Here is an 18,311-nt window from a genome sequence, read left to right as displayed (position 1 = left end):
TAGGGTCGCTGACCCAGCGGGGAGCCTCTGATCCTCATCGGGACCCTGGGCGCTGACTGCGGACGGACCTGGTGACCCGACCAGCGCGGCCGGAGGACAAAGGCAAGATGGCGGAGCCGCGAGGACAGGAGCGCTGAGAGCGGAGCGGTGTGGAGGGCTGGACCGGCTGCGGGGCCTGGGGGGCCGTCGCGCTGCGGTGCGCAAGAGAGCGGCCCAGGAGAGCGGGACCGGTATAGCGGAGGAGGTGGACGGCGGTGAAGACCCGGCGCGAGCGGCGCCCCTCCCCCACCTGATTCCCTGAGGGCAGGAGAGCGAGCCCTTCACACGCGCTGCAGCGGTGGCGGCGCGGCTGGCGTGTGAGGCCGACCCACCCTTGGGAGCACTGCAGTGGGACCACGGAGACACAGTCCAGTGAGGCTAGTTAGCCGAGTGCTGAGGGGGCGGCCGCCCGGGGCGATTGGGCGCCCAGTTTGAAGCAGGAGTGCGCCTGGCCAGTGGGGAGCCGGGTGGACCCCGCTGTGCGCTGAGACTTGCGGGGGACTGTGCCACCGGGGACGGTGAGCTCGATCTGCGGTGGGCGGACCCTTGACTGTCTGGCTCTTGAGGAGGGCTTGCACCCCGAGCCTTTGCAGACCTTGGTGGGGCACTGAGTGTGTCGTTGGAGCTGCACGGAGTGCATTCTGGTGGAAGGTGACGGAGTGTTGGGGAGGGACGACCAACGCAGTCTGCAGATCGGAGAGCTGTGCACCCTGGGCCTGCCACTGGACGATACCGGGTGGCCCGAAGGACGGACGGAGCAAGAGGACTGCAGCCGCCGGCCGTCGTTGGAGAGGGCGGCTCAGGTGGCGCGTTCCCCTTTGTCGGGATGGCTGGGATGGGGGCTGGCCTCGCCGCGCATCCTGAGCAGGGAGACGAGAAGTCCGAGGCGGCGGGTGGCGCTTTTCCAATGGAGCCCTCGCCGCAGGAGTTGAGGCTGAACCTCCGCCTTGATGCAATACTGGCCGCGATCACTACCACCAAGGAGGAGCTGCACCAGGATATTGCGCAGGTGGCGACGGGGCTTGGCCTACTGAGAGCGGACCACGCCAAGCTCGCTGACCGAGTGAAGTCCAATGAACAGCTGCTCCAGGAGCTGAAACCAGCGGTGGTCACGGCGGAGCATAAACTTGACGACGTTATCCATCGGCTGGCGATTCTGGAGCGTCGAGCGGAAGACGCGGAAGGACGCAACCGGCGGAACAACGTGAGGGTGGTTGGGCTTCCAGAGAAAATTGAGAAGGGTGATGCGGTGGCCTACTTGGAGGACTGGTTCCGGACGGTGGTAGCGCCGGAGGGCCTATCCCCCTTCTTCTCCCTGGAAAGAGCGCACAGGGTGCCCGCAAAGCCTCCCCTGGAGGGCCGACCGCCCCGGCCGATGGTGGTCAGACTGCTGCACTTTAAAGACCGAGATCTGCTGATCCAACGGGCGAGAGACCATGGGCCCGTCCAGGTGGACAACAGCAAGGTGACGATATTCCCGGATTATACACAGGAGGCGCAGCGGTCCAGGGCTTCTTTTCTGTCGGTGAAGAAAGAGCTGAGAGAAGAGGGGATCCAATATTCCTTGCTTTTCCCGGCCAAGCTGCGGGTCATCCTTGACGACAGGACTCACTTTTTCCAAACACCTGATGAGGCATGGTCCTGGCTGGAACTGTACCGGGCAGGGACGGATCGTGCACACAGGCCCGCCAGGGATCGGCAAAAACCAGCAAAGATCAGGAAATCGCAACGCATCCGCTCCCGGAATAGGCGCCAACGGGCTGAACAGGAGGCGCGAATGCTGGCTGACAGGCGGAGTGCTCTGGAGGCCACGGCGAGCATCACGGGATCGCAGCGGGATGACGTTTCTAGAGACTCGGCTTCGGACGGAGAAGGAGAGAAGACTGGTGACGATGACTCGGAGACGGGAGGGGTGCCGGGCCCGGAGGTCACCCCACAGACTGCTAACTTGTTTAATGAGTGAAGCTCGGGGCCGATGAACAATCTTGGGATGCCTATAGGGGCGGACACTCCTGACTTCTACTGGACTGCCAGGTATGGGGCTGCACTAGCAGTATGGGGCAACGGGTGCGGGGTGATAGCTCTGCCGTCCTGGTTTGGGGCTCCATAGCCTTCTTTTGACCCTTAAGGTCTTCTGTGGTGTCGACCACAGGTTAGCGTGATGTGTCGGGTGTTTAAGGTTTGGAACGGGGCTGAAGCTGGGTTATTAGGCCCTGTCCTGGGGAGGGGGTTGTTGAGTGTTAGGGGTCTTGTTTTTTGGGGACTGTTCAATTGCTGCAATGCGGGTAACATTGACTGTTTGAAGGGGCTGTATAATTGCTGTGATGCAGATCACGCTTATTGGCGTGCGCTACTGTTGGAATTGGTGCTCTATGGGGACGTTACCTAATTTGAAATGTGTCACATGGAATGTCCGGGGTATTCGTACTATGGTTAAGCGCCACAAGGTACATGCCTACTTGGTGAGGCGGGGTATTCAAATTGCGATGCTTCAGGAGACTCACTTGACACAGCAGGAATGTGGGGCATTACAGAGGAGGTGGCGGGGTCAGGTGTTTGGCACGGCTTACTCAGCATTTGCCAGAGGGGTGTTAATATGGGTCAGAGCGGGCACGCCATTCCAAGTCACGAGTCAGAAAATTGATCCGGAGGGTCGTTATGTGGTGGTGGAAGGACGGCTGTGTGGTAGGGAAGTGGTGCTGTGTAACGTTTATGCCCCCAACGCTGATCAGGCGCTTTTCTTTGAGGGTTTGTCGCGCTCACTGGCGTATTATTTGGCGGGCCCTATATTGTTGGCGGGGGATTTTAATTCCATTTCAGACGTGCTGTTGGACAGGTCGCACCCGCCTTTGGTGGACTCCCCGGTGCGCAGACTTGCGGCCCATCGGCGGGACTGGCAAGAGAGGTGGGGCTTGGTGGATGTATGGAGGGCACAGCACCCCGAAACACGAGATTACTCCTACTTCTCGGCACTGCATGATCTGCATGTTAGACTGGATTCGGTGCTGTGTTGCGAGTCTCTGGCGAATGTGGTGATTCACTCTGAGTACTTGTCTAGGACCATTTCGGACCATAACCCCCTGTTGATTTCTGTGCAATGGCAGCGGGCAAGATCGGCGGTCCCTACGTGGAGACTTCGCCCGGAGACGCTGGATGACCCGGCGTTCTGTGACACGGTCCGACAGGGCATAGACGACTACTTTACTGTCAATGCTGGGTCGACGGCGACTAGAGCGAATGAATGGGACGCGATGAAAGTGGTGGTGAGGGGGGTATGTATGGGGCGGTTTCTGACTGTGAGAGGGACAGTGCTGAATGACCTCGCGAAGGCGGAGGAAGTGCTGAGAGGGGTGGAACAGCGACGGCCCGAGAGGCCGGAGCTGCAAGACAGCCTGTTGCATGCTAAGGAGGCGGTAGCAACTGAGACGGAGAGATTACGGTGCTATGACTATAAGCTGTATGCGGTGAAAGTGCATGAAGAGCGGGATAAAGTGGGCACTCTCCTTGCGAAGTTGGCTGATCCGAACCCAAGGGGATGCCCGGTTATGAGTGTGCGCCAGGAGGATGGGGAGGTGGTGTATTCGCAGTCGGCGGTCCTGGGGCGCTTTCAGTCCTACTATACGGGTCTGTACGCCAGCCACCTCGAAGTAGAGGCCACGGACATTAGTAATTATTTGGATCAGGTCCTTTGCCGGTATTGGATGAGGAGGACGCCCGGGATCTGGGGGGCCCCGTCACCCTAGCGGAAATAAGGAGGGGCGATTAGTCATATGGCGCGGAACAAAACCCCTGGGGTGGATGGATTGCCGATTGAGTTCTACGCCAAATTTATGGAAGTGTTGGCGCCCAGGCTGCAGGTTGTGTTCGCGGAGGCGAAACAATTGGGGCGGTTGCCGGACTCTATGACGGTGGCGCTTGTTGTGCCCCTGCTGAAGCCAGGCAGAGATGCTTTAGATGTCTCTTTGTTTCGTCCGTTGTCTATGCTAACTGTAGACTACAAGATTTTGAGCCGAATCCTAGCCACCAGGCTCCTTCCGCTGATGTCCTCTTTAGTACATAGAGATCAGGCGGGATTCATCCCCTCTAGGAGTACTTCGATGAACATCCGTCGGCTGATTGGGGTCATTGACAGTGCTGCCACGGCGGAACCAGGCCCGGTAGTGCTGACGGTTGATATTGAAAAGGCGTTTGATAGTTTAGAATGGGATTTTCTAGATGGCGTGCTGCTGAAGTTCGGGGTTGGGGAAGGGTTTCGGGGCTGGACGAGAGTGCTCTATTCTTCGGCTAAGGCGCGGGTGCGGCTGGGGACCTTGGTCTCCTCGGTTTATCCGGTCTGTCGGGGCACGAGGCAAGGCTGCTCGCTATCCCCTCTGCTCTTCGCCCTCGCCATGGAACCGCTAGCAGCGCAGGCGAGAACAGGAGTTGTTTACGACGGGATTGTGCAGGGAGTTGACTCGCATTATATTTCGTTGTATGCCGACGACTTATTACTGTACTTGGCGGACTCTGGAAGGGCTCTAGAAGGCGCGGTGGACATGCTGGGTAGGTTCGGGAGGCTTTCGGGCCTCAGAGTGAACTGGACCAAGACTTGTGTGTTTCCGCTGCGGAAGACCACGCTCTGCCCGCGGCTCACGAGGCCGGTAGTGTGGGAACCCTCTTGTTTTGTTTACCTAGGAGTGCGCATTTACCATGACGCGGCGGACCTCCTTGAGGGGAATGTGGGGCGCTGTATTCGAGCACTGAGAGGCAGTATGGCCTTCTGGGCCTCTCTCCCGCTCTCTGTACTGGGCCGTGTGGCCCTGTTAAAAATGGTGGCACTCCCGAGGCTCCTTTATTATTTTAGAACATTGCCGGTGTGGATACCGCAGAGTATCTTTCGGGAGCTGAGGACGTTGGTGACGGGCTTTCTTTGGGGCCACGGTCGCCGACGGGTGGCATTGACCACCTTGATGCGACCCAAGTGTGAGGGAGGGATGGCTGTCCCCGACTATGAGTTATACAATCTGGCGGCGCAGCTCCAGGTCCTGACGCAGAACGTGGCCAGAGTATTCAGGGGGCCTGAAGATCACCGGGGAGTCGGCATTCAGAGGCATGTCTTGTCGTCTATCGTGATGCAACAGGGACTGGCTAGTAGGGACCTCACGATGGAGGAAAAGACACTTAGAATGTGTTGGAACAGGAACCTGAAGAGGGCTGGGAAGCGCCGGCCATACGCACCGGAGATTCCGCTGGGAATGCTCACTGCCTTACCGCACGGAGGTGATTGGTCTCAATTGTTAGCGTGGGAGGACCTGGGCTTGCAGATGGTAGGAGACCTCTATGTGGACGGGACGCTGGCCCCGTTCCAGTCCTTACAAGAGCAATTCGGCCTGCCGAGTGGTACCTTCCTGTTGCATGCGGCGGTTGTCGCGGCTATGCAGAAGCATTGGGGGGTTGGATTGGCTGAACCGGAAGTGACATTGGTGTGCCAATATGTGGTGATGGCGGCGGGCACCGTCAAGGCGGTGACCTGCCTCCACAATAGGATGTTAAATGAGGGTCTGGCCCCGTTAGTTGAGTTGAAGTCGCGTTGGGAGGCCAGCGTAGGTAAACTAATCCCGGACTCCGTATGGGGCCAGGTGCTACACAGGACCTGGAAAGGGACGAGGAATGCGAGATTCCAACAGGTGCATTTCTTCGTGCTCCATAGGGCATATCTGACCCCAGAGAGGTTGCGCCGACATTTCCAGGTGCTTGATGCCGGGTGCCCACGATGTCTGGAACCGGCGGTGGATTTTGACCACATGCTGTGGGGTTGTCTGAAGCTGGGAAACTACTGGTCCGAGGTAGGGGACCTCTTGAATGCTGCCACGGATCGGGAGGTAGACTTTGACATGGCCGCTTGCCTGCTTCTTTGGTTCCCGCACACCAAAAAGACCAAGGTAACAAGCAAATTCATTGGGTTGGGATTGATATTGGCACAGCGTGAAATCACCTGGCATTGGAAGTCCAAAGAGGGGCCGTCTGCACGGAGGTGGAGGAATGAACTGGTGAAATGGTCGGGCTGTGAGAGTGTGTTACGAATGCGCCAGGCGACTAGAACGGGTAACGAAAAGAGTTTGGAACTGGCACGGTCCTGGGAGCTGGTGGTGCAAGCGTTAAGGGACTCCCTAACTGAGGGCGAGGACACTGATCAATTATAAGACGGAACTCCATGTGACTACTTGCTTGTCGACACTTCCTGATAGTTGTCGCCCTAGAGCAGGAAGGGGATGGTGGAACCCGCATTAGCAGCAGTCGAGGGGGGGGGCAATGGGAGGGAGTAGTGGAAGGGGGTGGTTTGCTGGCTAGCGGCAAACTCCCGGCACCGGATGGCCCAGGAAGGTAATCGTGATGCTTAAGTGACATGACAGTGGAGTGGCCAAGGATTTGATGGAGAGGGTGGGTTGGTTGTGTTGGGATAAAAGCAGAAAAGAGGTGCTACATTTGACCTGTGCCCCGGATGGGGCACGCACCGAGGTACCTACAGTGACCTGACTCATTCAAGCGCCGCCCAGCCTCCGGGATGTGGGCTAATCGGCTGTGTATTGTATTACTATCACACTGTATGCTGGGTGCATTTGGTGTCTAGGTTGGTTTGCTGGCTATGTTTCTTCCTGATTCTGCAATAAAAATATATTTCAAAAAAAAAAATTATACAATATCAAGACGTCACAATTACCCCCAACAGAAATACAATTAAGCTTTTTTGTTTCAGAGACCATTACAGGAAAAGGTCCAGTTTGGTATGTACATTTGCGGTCCTGAAGAAAGCCTATTGACCCTTAGTGGCATTAGATACAGGCTCAAACATGTCGACCCATTGATTGGTGGTCATTATACCAACTAAACATCTCACTGCATTTATTCTCACCAAAGGACCTTGCTAGTAAACAGGATTTAGGATCCTGAAGGCCAATTTAACTTGCACTCGTTATCCCTTAGACAAAGAGCTCCTCTTGCAAACTTTATTGAGGCCACCCACTCGCACTAGGTGTAGTGGGTGAGGATCCGATGATGAAGCATGCCACTGGTGGCACCTGTGAGTGAGGATCATACTAATATGATCCTCACTCACACTCACTCAAGTTGCACCAATTTACCTGTGTACAGATCCTCCACCATCTTAAGATATATTGAGACCATATAACTGACCTCTTAGAACTTAAGAGTTCATTAATTACGAAAGGATTAGCTTGTCTAGAAATGAAGAGACAATTATATATTACGGGTCTAGTCACTTTTTGAAAATCCGGATTTTGCTGTGAGGATTTATATATTTTTTAATGTTTTGCCTATTGTTTTGTTGCAGGTGTTAAAAAAACATGTTCTTGGGCTATGTCCAAAAGGCCTTGAACCAAGGGAAGCAGGGGCTTGGATCTGCTTTTGACTGAAAAGTCTTGAGGATGGCTGACACTATTGCTTTACAGCACTAGGATTCTAGGATTCTGAAGAAACCCAAGTTCTCACACATGCTCTAATTCTAAGATCCTTTTCAAAGGAGCTGGAAGAAAGAACTAAGTAGGGAGGCATACTGCCAGTAAAAAGCATCTTCGGTTGAGGGTCTTTCCGGAGTTCTTAAACGGACAGCACCTTTTTCACTTTGTTTTACATTAGAAGACAATGAAGTTCTATTTTTTCATAACCTTTTCTCATTTTAAACAACCTTCACACTAAGATATTGAAATGCACTTTTAAAATCACGACAGGTTAAGAAAAAAATCCACTTCTGATATGCTGCTTTTTAACTGAACAACAAATGGATTCTTCACACCCTGTGTTATATTATATGAACAATATAGCCATTATTCAGTGCTTCAGTTCCACACAGAGGCAGCAGGAGATCATTCCAGCGTGTTTGACCATCAATGAAGGTTCTACGATGCAGAATGCATTTTTCCTGCTCTATCTACCATTTAGATAAGCAATAAAGGTTATCACTGGATGGCTCCATAGGTCAGATTACAGGAGGAACAGCCACCAGTAAGCATCCTACAGCTTAGTGTGAGGCAGCTTGTGAAGTCCTTGATTTGCTTACACACTAAATTTCATGGTTACCCGATATGGAAATGGGTAATACTGAAATCGTACAGAACGCTACAAGACAATGTGATCTTCAATCCACAGCAAGGCTTTCAGTTACAGTACAAAAAGATCCCAGAGATTTGCAGGTATTTTTTCAGTGGGGAGTACCAACACTATTGTTTAAATCTTGCATTTCACACACATTCTGGGAACTTCCTGCAACCTTTCCAGAGCCGAGTACACACTGCACATATATCACTTTCCTATCATGATGTATACCTGAATACAATGAAATGGAAAGAGATGCAACATTTCGAAGGTCGTAGGTGCAAGAAATAAAAGAAAGGGCATCCTTATTTCAAGTACGAAACTAGATGTGTTTTCAAATCAATACAAACGTTTGCTAAAATATTGCACATGGTCTAACACATTTACATTACAAGGGCAACGCCTTTTCATTATGACGTTATCTGCAAATTTTATTTTGGATCGGAGTCCAAAAACACAAAGCATCCAAGTGAGAATTCACGAACATACAGGTTGTGCCTGATTCCTTGATGACACTGTGATCTACGACTCAAAGGGGAGGCATGGTATGAAAATTTCTGAATGCGGTAATCTTTCCAAATAACAAACATTTTACCCAATGCCCACTTTGATTAAATTATTCCATACATTTACTCTGTGTGCTGAACAAGCTGGTGGTACACGGTAATGTAGGAGGGAACGTGCGGTCATCTATCCCAGAGTTTGGACATACCTCCACTTCTTTGTACACAACCTACAAAATAAACGATGCGCTTTAAAAAATATTGATACACTGATGAATGTTCACAAACAGATGCAATTCTGACAAAAATCAAGATGTATTCAAATATGGCACAGTATCTGAAAACATTCTAAACATCCCAGCAAAAATGTGAGGAACAGTTAACGAGGCTAGGGTTCCAAAATGGATAGGTGCTGTTTAAGAAAAAGCGTTTCCCTCCAACTTAGCTCTAAAGCTGTCCCATGTCGAACATGTGCAATTCCATTCAGCCAGATTTATTCTTTGCATTCTGATAGCTCAGTGGTGCCCATTTAACAAAAAAAGCTGAAGTTATGTGGTTCGAATTTGACGTATACTTTCAACCTGAAGACGGTAAAATGAATACTATCACAGTGGATAATTGTAACACAAGTTATTTATAGTGCTTAGAAATAAAAGACTTGCGATATACAGAGCTACATAAATAGTTTTTTCCATTCTACATTTTCATAAAAGTACCAGCTCGCAATGGAAACGAGTGGGTGAGTTAGGACAAATTAAGACTTCTGCTTAAGTGGATCCTGTGCATTGTGCCTTCAAGGACCATTTTTCAGGAAGTCATATCACATTCTATTCCCATTCTATTTCCTGGTGCGTCATGAGGCTGTGGATGAAAGTGCGATCAAATACCATCATTTACAATCGGTCAAGCAATGTAAACTTCTGGCCACCAGTGCCTGAATAAAGTCTAGCCAATTATTTCGAAAGCTTGTAATGTCAAACAGATTTTGCATAGCAGTGTTGGTCAGAGTGACTATCTCAAGTTGAAATAAAACAGATCACAAAAGACTGGCTTCCCACGGATTCGATGAGACCACTGAGGGCTTTAAGAAATATTTGTAGAGAGCTGTTACTTGTGAGAGGCAACTCTGTACTCTAACAATTCATGCATTTCATAAGAAAAATATTGCTCATATTGTTTTTGGAAGCATTGGGAGACAGACTTCTTCCAGCAGGCAGACCACACTATGCTCTCTAATCACTTGTGTGTTTTTTGTTTTTTGTGTGTAATAGAGCTCCTTACAGGACACATCATGAGACAAAAACATCAAGGGACTGGTGTTTGCCAGGTAGCAATGGCTAAAGAGGTGACATGATCGAAGTACATAGAAGACGACTGAAGACGACTTTCAAAGTCTTTGTCAAGACACATAGGTAAAGGTCTATCCTGCTCAGATCACTGGATCCTCTCACAAACCACTGTTTTCCTGCATTAGGCAACACCCAAAATTCTGTTTCACACAAAAAGCAGAATTGCAGAACACGTGGGATGAATGACAGGTATAGGTCGCTAATCACTGAGAAGTTGCTTATCTTGAGGAACTAAATGCTGTCTGGTCTTCCTTTTCCACAAACATATTCTTCTACTTTTCCGGGAGTTAAAAATGGTTGTGATGCTTAATGACCATGACAAGGAAGGCAAAACAAGTGCTTGATATCACTAAGATCCTAAGTGATTACTTCATATTCAACTTTGTGAAGAGCATCCTGAGAGGCAAAGACTAGAACATGGCCCATTTCCTCCAACCTAAGCGGGGAAGGATAATAAGAACACATCATCTGCTACAACTGGACCAGGCCATGGTACTAAAGAGAAGCACAGACGTTTGTGAAGGAGCTCTGAATGAAAGGCCAATGGACCCCAAGCACTATCCAAGGCCAAATCTGAGCGAAGGATGTCAGTAAACTATTTTGGGGGACCTTTCCTCAGCAACAGCATACCATGAGTAGCAGAATCCTCCCTCAAGATGTCTAACAAACGAGTAGAGGCATGCTGCCTTGATGGCAATGCAGGGAACCCTTAATAGTGACAGCCTTATCTGTCCTCCCGGGGACTCAACTTCTACAAGAGCTGCCTGAGAGGATACACCTCCGAAGAGTCCTCCTCTGATCTAAGGCCAGGTCATAAGTCTCCATTCCCCTACACAGTAATTCTGACCACGTTCTGTATGTCCATTTGTATCGTGAGTACTTAAGCAGCTCTGGAGGAACGGAATCTTTCAGTAAGGCTAGAAAAACTTGGTCTCCCAGAAAGGGATCTATAGCTACCGGCGCTAAATTATCGAAGTCCTCCATTTTGTTTTCCAGATGTACCATGGAGGTCATGGCAACGTCTCTGATTTTATTCTGGTTCGTACCCATTTTACAAAATGTATGAACGTCTCTGGAGAGGACTTACTTATATGTAAATGTAGCCTAAAACTGACCTTGCTGAACGTCTGAACTTTTTTCACTCGGTTTTAATGATGAATACTGCTGTTATCAGTAGGCACTTTATTGGACTGGAGTTAAAAGTTTATGTCTTATAGTGTGATAGCTTCAAATTTCCCAGAAGGGCGATTTGTAGAAAAGTTCCTCCATTTTAAAGCTGGGAGTTTATCACTACTTTTGTGGAGATAACGGCGTGCGAGGATAGCAGGACGCCGAAGGGTTGACATACCGGGATCAACACACCAGGTTACTACCATAAGGATACTAGTACTTTTTTGAACGATTAAGAGGCGAAATATATCAACCATACAGGACGGATTTCCTCTGTTTAAGATTACGCTTCTGTAAAAATATAAAATATACGTTGTGGGGAAGCCAAGGATTTTCGGTTCCCGACTCATTTGAAAGATTTGAAGCTAACAGAATAGAAAAATTAAAACTAAATTAGAAGACAGTAAAGATATACATGCCTTATTTCAAATCGATACCATCAAATATCGAAATTGGAAATTAACACGCTTCAATACATCCTGTTGCGCCCTGAAGAAGTTCTGGTTTTCAGAACGAAACGCGATGGCTGATGTTTTGTCTTTAAATGGATTATTAAATGAATATTGCAACTGTACATCACGACTCAGCGTCTATATATGAGGACAATTGAAAAGTTGAATAGTCTCTGTTAACCGGACGAGACCAACTTGTATAGCGGTGCTTTTCCATTCAGGACAAACATTGACTCTTTACCCAAGGTTTGGGTAATGCTCTTGGGACAGGGAGCATTTGGAAAGTGCACGCTGGATTTTGCAAAACGAATTGAACTGGTGATACTTGGATTGGTGCTTTTTTTCTTTCTTTGAGCGGTCCACTGTCCGAACTGTGGTGGTATAACACTACTTTTAGTTTTGGTCAACCGAAATGTATTTCTGCAAGAAATCCATATTTTACATTTGTATACACAATGAAACAACATTTTAAACATCCGGATATTTTTTAACTGTCAGAGATCAATGTTTCCTCACCTTTTTTAAACTGCCACTTTCACATTTGCGATCACTGCTAACTGACATTTCATGTTGCAAATTACAGTCACTTAATCTTCCTATATCATGGGTTTGGTCCTGGTGTTGACAAGAAAGTTTGAAGAGGAAAAAGCAAAAGGGAAGAGCAGCTAAAGAAAGGCATGAGAAACCAACCAATTGAAAAATCAACGCAAGAGAGAAAGAGAAAAAAATAAGAGAATAACCCAGGATAAAAACTGGGTTGATATGCGGATAGCAGCTACACAAAACAACCAACGTGCCTATTGGAATATAATCGCTAAAGAAACAGGCACGAAAAAAGCTTTACAAGCTATCCCGGTGCCTCCGACAGAATGGGAATTATACCTTACCAATTTATATAAACTAAATTCCAACTCAGACATCACCAATAATTTGGCTAGAAATCCCGAAGGAAAATCTTCAAATATCGGAGCTCCAAGTCCCCTGTCAATTGAGGTATTTGGAAAAAGTGCAAGAACGACCGGAGCAACGGGTCCTGACCAAATTCCGATTAAGGTCCTCCAATGCAATCCCAAAGAATGGAGCAAGATGCTATCTCCCTTGTTTAACCATATTTTCACCACCGGAGAAATCCCCAAATCTTGGAAGGGGAGCATTTTAATACCCATACACAACAAGCATTTGCAATGCAATAGGTCTCGCATTAGGAAAGTTTGACCTATTGGTATTGTAAATGACAAATTTTGTATTTATGTGTTGGTTTTGAAAATAGCGAAATTAATTGCTTTGTCATTTACAATGCCAATAGTTTTAACTTTCGCAAATGTGACACCTATAACATTTGTAATGCAATATGTGTTGTATTTACGAGACTTAGATGTATTGATATTACAAATAACAATGGCTTTTATTTATTTTTAATAATGAATAATTAAATAAAAGTTATTGTAATTTATAATGGCAATAGCTTAAATTTGGTAAATAACTTTTAAGAAGATTATGTGCAGTGTATTATATTGTGACGAAAATCCAAGAACAGGAGTGAAATATTAACATATTTATGTGACATTTGTAATAAAGCTTGAAACATTGAGAGAACATATTTGAATCAGTTGTTGTTGAATGGTTGCACAGATTGATGCAGTGGTGGCGTTCAGTGATGCTGTGGTTGCGCATAGTGATGTGGTGGTGCCCCTGAGTGATGCTGTGGTGGTGCTGAGTGATGCTGTGGTGATGCAATAGATAGAGTGAGTGCGATAGATAGATAGAGTGAGGGCGATAGATAGATAGAGTGAGGGAGATAGATAGATAGAGGGCGATAGATAGATAGACATAGATAGAGTGAGGGCGATAGATAAGAGTGTGATAGATAGACAGATAGAGTAAGGGAGATAGATAGATAGATAGATAGAGTGAGGGCGATAGAGTGAGGGCGATAGAGAGATAGATAGCGGTGTAGAGAGGGGTGTAGAGAGAAAGAGGTGTAGAGAGAGAGGGGTGTAGAGAGAGAGGGGTGTAGAGAGAGAGGGGTGTAGAGAGAGAGGGGTGTAGAGAGAGAGGGGTGTAGAGAGAGAGGGGTGTAGAGAGAGAGGGGTGTAGAGAGAGAGGGGTGTAGAGAGAGAGGGGTGTAGAGAGAGAGGGGTGTAGAGAGAGAGGGGTGTAGAGAGAGAGGGGTGTAGAGAGAGGGGTGTAGAGAGAGGGGTGTAGAGAGAGGGGTGTAGAGAGAGGGGTGTAGAGAGAGGGGTGTAGAGAGAGGGGTGCAGAGAGAGAGGGGTGTAGAGAGAGGGGTGTAGAGAGAGGGGTGTAGAGAGAGGGGTGTAGAGAGAGGGGTGTAGCGAGAGGGGTGTAGCGAGAGAGGTGTAGAGAGGAGGGTGTAGAGAGGAGGGTGTAGAGAGGAGGGTGTAGAGAGAGTGGTGTAGAGAGAGTGGTGTAGAGAGAGTGGTGTAGAGAGTGGTGTAGAGAGGGGGGTGTAGAGAGGGGGGTGTAGAGAGGGGGGTGTAGAGAGGGGGGTGTAGAGAGAGGGGTGTAGAGAGAGGGGTGTAGAGAGAGGGGTGTAGAGAGAGGGGTGTAGAGAGAGGGGTGTAGAGAGAGAGGGGTGTAGAGAGAGAGGGGTGTAGAGAGAGAGGGGTGTAGAGAGAGAGGGGTGTAGAGAGAGAGGGGTGTAGAGAGAGGGGTGTAGAGAGAGGGGTGTAGAGAGAGGGGTGTAGAGAGAGGGGTGTAGAGAGAGGGGTGTAGAGAGAGGGGTGTAGAGAGAGAGGGGTGTAGAGAGAGAGGGGTGTAGAGAGGAGGGTGTAGAGAGGAGGCTGTGGAGAGGAGGGTGTAGAGAGAGGGGTGTAGAGAGAGGGGTGTAGAGAGAGGGGTGTAGAGAGAGGGGTGTAGAGAGAGGGGTGTAGAGAGAGGGGTGTAGAGAGAGGGGTGTAGAGAGAGGTGTAGAGAGGGGTCTAGAGAGAGAGGGGTCTAGAGAGAGAGGGGTGTAGAGAGAGTTTGTTTATCCTACTCTCAGCTCATGTTCCTTCTGTTATCGAATTACAACAATCCATTACTCAGTGAAATGATTTGTTTATCAGACTGACCGTTTGCATGAAGTGTTTTAATGACTCTAAATTTCCGGTGTATGATATACGATTTCACACAATTGTTCTGCGTTACGCAATTCTACATTGTGCTAAGAAGTACTCAATTCGTAAAAAAATATAGTCACATCTCGAATCTGCTACCATTAGATTAATAAAAGAAAAAAGCATTGGCATAGCCAATAGGTCTCGCTTTTGGGACCTTATAAGTATTTAGTTTTGCAGCACAATATCCCAGGTGCAACAACTTCACCTGTTGCATGGCTTAACCTTGTACCTTATAAGTGTTAGCCATGCAACAGTTGATGTTTTTGCACCAAGGACATTGTGCTGAAGTTCTCCAGCACAATATCCTTGGTGCAACAACATCAAGTGTTGCATGGCTAAACACTTATAAGGTCCCAAAGGCGAGACGGAGTAGTTTCTGTTCTGTAACTCCAGTTCTGTAGTAGGGGTATCTCTGTTATAGTCATAATCTAGTGAATAGTCCCGCCCATGTGCGTGGACCCCGGCAATCAAAAATAATCTCTTAAGTTGTCAAAAAATTGCAGAACTGCAAAGACACTTAAGAGAAAATTTAAAGACAAATAATGCAGCCTATATCCACAGGCTACACTGTCCAGTACTTCAACTAGAAATTCCACAAAAAATCCACAAACCGCAAAGCCTGTCCAGATTTCCCTTGCCTTTACTGCAAAAACCCCTCAGAAATGATAGAGAGGAAGGCCTGGACAGACAAGCCCCATAGGCTGCCATTATGTGGCTTAAACAGGATACTGTGCCTTTAAGGAAACCTTCTAGAACCTTCTCCCAGTATCCCAGAATGCATAGCAGGTCCCACTGACTTCAGTTCTTTTTGAAGGCGTAAAACGCCAGACCTGTAGCATTAATTACATGAACAATTCTCCACCGGGGAGGAGGGCGGGCGCTTATGACTATAACAGAGATACCCCTACTACAGAACTGGAGTTACAGAACAGAAACTACTCCTTCTGTAGTAGGGGATCTCTGTGTATAGTCATAATCTAGTGAATAGAATGGCAAGCCCATCCCCACACCAAAGCGGCGGTGGAGAAAGAACATGACGCCACTACTGTGCGAACAAATTCCGCAGCGAAGCCTGCCCAACCTGAGCGTCTGCCCTGGCATCAGAGTCCAGGCAGTAATGCTTAGCAAAGGTATGAACCGACTTCCAAGTGGCGGCCTTGCAGATTTCTGCAATCGGCACATTACGGAGCAAGGCTGTCGTGGCAGCTTTGCCCCTGGTGGAATGAGCCTTAGGCTTACCTCCTAAGGTCTTATTAGCTTTTTGGTAACACAATTGAATGCAGGACACAATCCACCTAGAAATGGACTGCTTAGAGGTAGCAAGACCCGTCCTGACTGATCCATAATTGACAAACAATTGGTCTGACCTACGAATATCTTTGGTTTTATCCAGATAAAATTTCAACACCCTCCTCACATCCAGGGAATGTAAAGATCGTTCCGCCGGAGAGGAAGGATTCTGAAAAAACGTAGGCAAAGTTATGGTCTGGTTGACATGAAAATCAGAAATAACCTTGGGAAGAAATTTAGGGCGAGTACGCATCACAACCTTAGCAGCATGAAAGACAGTATAAGGTTCAGTACAACACAACGCCTGAATTTCACTCACCCTGCGGGCCGATGTAATGGCCACGAGGAACGCCGCCTTCCAGGACAGGTGCTGCAACGAAGCCTTGTGAATGGGTTCAAAAGGCTCCTTCATCAATCTGGACAGCACCACATTCAATTCCCATGAAGGCGAGGGAAGCCTGACAGGAGGGAACACCTTCTTCAATCCTTCCAGAAAGTCTTTGATCACAGGGATCTGGAAAAAAGAAGTCTGTGAAGGGCATTTCCTGTAGGCAGTCAATGCAGCAAGATGAACCCTAATGGAATGAACATTAAGGCCAGACTGCGCCAAATGTAAAAGGTAAGGAAGGATGACATCTTCCTTGCAGGTCGTAGGGTCATGGTTCCTAGACTGGCACCAGATACAAAACCTCTTCCACTTGTAAGCATATGAAGTCCTAGTGGAAGGTCTCTTAGACTCCTTCAGTATGTCCATGCAATCCGCGGGCAGATTCAGATGTCCATACTGCACTATCTCAGGAGCCATGCCGCCAAACCCAAAGACGAGAGACTGGGGTGTAACATCCGCCCCCCGAACTTCGTGAGAAGGTCCGGCCTGCACGGCAACCGAATGTGAGGAAGGAGAGATCGGTGAAGCAGGTCCGTGAACCACCACTGCCTGGGCCACTCCGGGGCAATGAGAATCATCCGAGCCCTGGACCGGGCCAGCTTGATGAGTACCGCCGGAATCAGGGGAATGGGTGGAAAAGCGTACAGAAAGCTGTTCGACCAGCTGATCCATAGCGCATTCCCCAGCGACCCCGGCTGGTAGTACCTGGAGGCGAAGTCTCGGCATTTGCTGTTTTCGGCGGTGGCGAACAGATCTACGTCCGGAGTTCCCCACCTTGCGAAGACTTCTCCCAGCACTTCGTCGTTTATGACCCATTCGTGGTTTTCCTGAATGAGTCTGCTGAGTTCGTCCGCTTGAACATTCTGCACACCTGGCAGATGGGTAGCCGTCACCGCCAGCCCTCTGGCCAGGAGCCAGTGCCAGATCGTCTGCGCCTCCTGTGACAGAGTGCGAGATCTCGAGCCCCCCTGTTTGTTGAGGTAGTACATCGTGGTAGTGTTGTCCGTTTGCACAAGCAGGGAGCTGGTCTGGAAGGACGGAAGAAAAGCCTTCAGTGCCAAGTGAACAGCTCTGAGTTCCAGGAAGTTGATGTGATAAGTGGCCTCCACCGGAGACCACGTTCCCTGAATCTGTAGAGTCCCGGAGTGCGCTCCCCATCCCAGGAGAGAAGCATCCGTCACGACAGTCTGCGTGGGAATGTCCTTGTGAAAAGGAACCCCTCTGAGGAGATTCTCCGCCGAACACCACCACTTCAGAGACTGAAGAGCATGCAGAGACAGACGTATCCTGTCGTCCCAGGATCCTGTCCTCTGATCCCACTGGTCCTCCAAGCACTCCTGCAACGGTCTCATGTGCAGGCGTGCGTGCGGCGTCAGGAAGATACAAGAGGCCATCGAACCCAGTAGAGAAGACACCGTCCTCACTGTTGTAGATGGAGTCGACATAAGAGCCTGAGCCTTCCGAAGGAGAGATAATCGTCGCTCTTCCGAAGGAGACACGCTTGCTGACAGCGTATCGATGGAGGCTCCCAAGTACTGTATGCATTGGACCGGAGTCGGGACCGACTTGGCCATGTTGATGTGCAACCCCAGCTTGTCCAAGAGAACGCACGTCTTCTGGAAGTGTGCTCGCGCTTCCGAGAAGGAGGATGCCTTGATCAACCAATCGTCCAGGTACGGGTAGACAAACACCTTGTTCTTCCGCAGGTGCGCCGCCACCACCGCCATGCACTTCGAGAATGTTCTCGGCGCAGACTTCAGTCCGAACGGGAGTACTGTGTATTGATAATGATTGGTGCCGACTTGGAACCGCAGGAACTTCCTGTGTTTGCGCGCAATGGGCACATGGAAGTATGCATCCCGTAGGTCTATGGCACAGAGCCAGTCCCCTCGTTGCAACTGAGGATAAAT

General features: G+C 49.1%; 1 protein-coding gene across 1 annotated transcript in view; it reads right to left on the bottom strand.

Annotated features, from left to right (window-relative positions):
• The window catches only part of WRAP73 (WD repeat containing, antisense to TP73), a 458,006-nt gene that overhangs the window by 134,992 nt on the left and 304,703 nt on the right, over nt 1-18,311 (bottom strand). The window contains exon 9 of the mRNA XM_078642643.1: nt 8,758-8,863. Within this exon, the coding sequence (XP_078498769.1) occupies nt 8,758-8,863 (106 nt within the window). The remainder of the gene's footprint in view (nt 1-8,757; nt 8,864-18,311) is intronic.

Source organism: Lissotriton helveticus, chromosome 5_1 (genome assembly GCF_964261635.1).
Source record: "Lissotriton helveticus chromosome 5_1, aLisHel1.1, whole genome shotgun sequence".
Taxonomy (NCBI): Eukaryota; Metazoa; Chordata; class Amphibia; order Caudata; family Salamandridae; genus Lissotriton; species Lissotriton helveticus.
The sequence above is the reverse complement of the archived record's forward strand: the minus strand, read 5'-3'. Positions and strand labels throughout refer to the sequence as shown.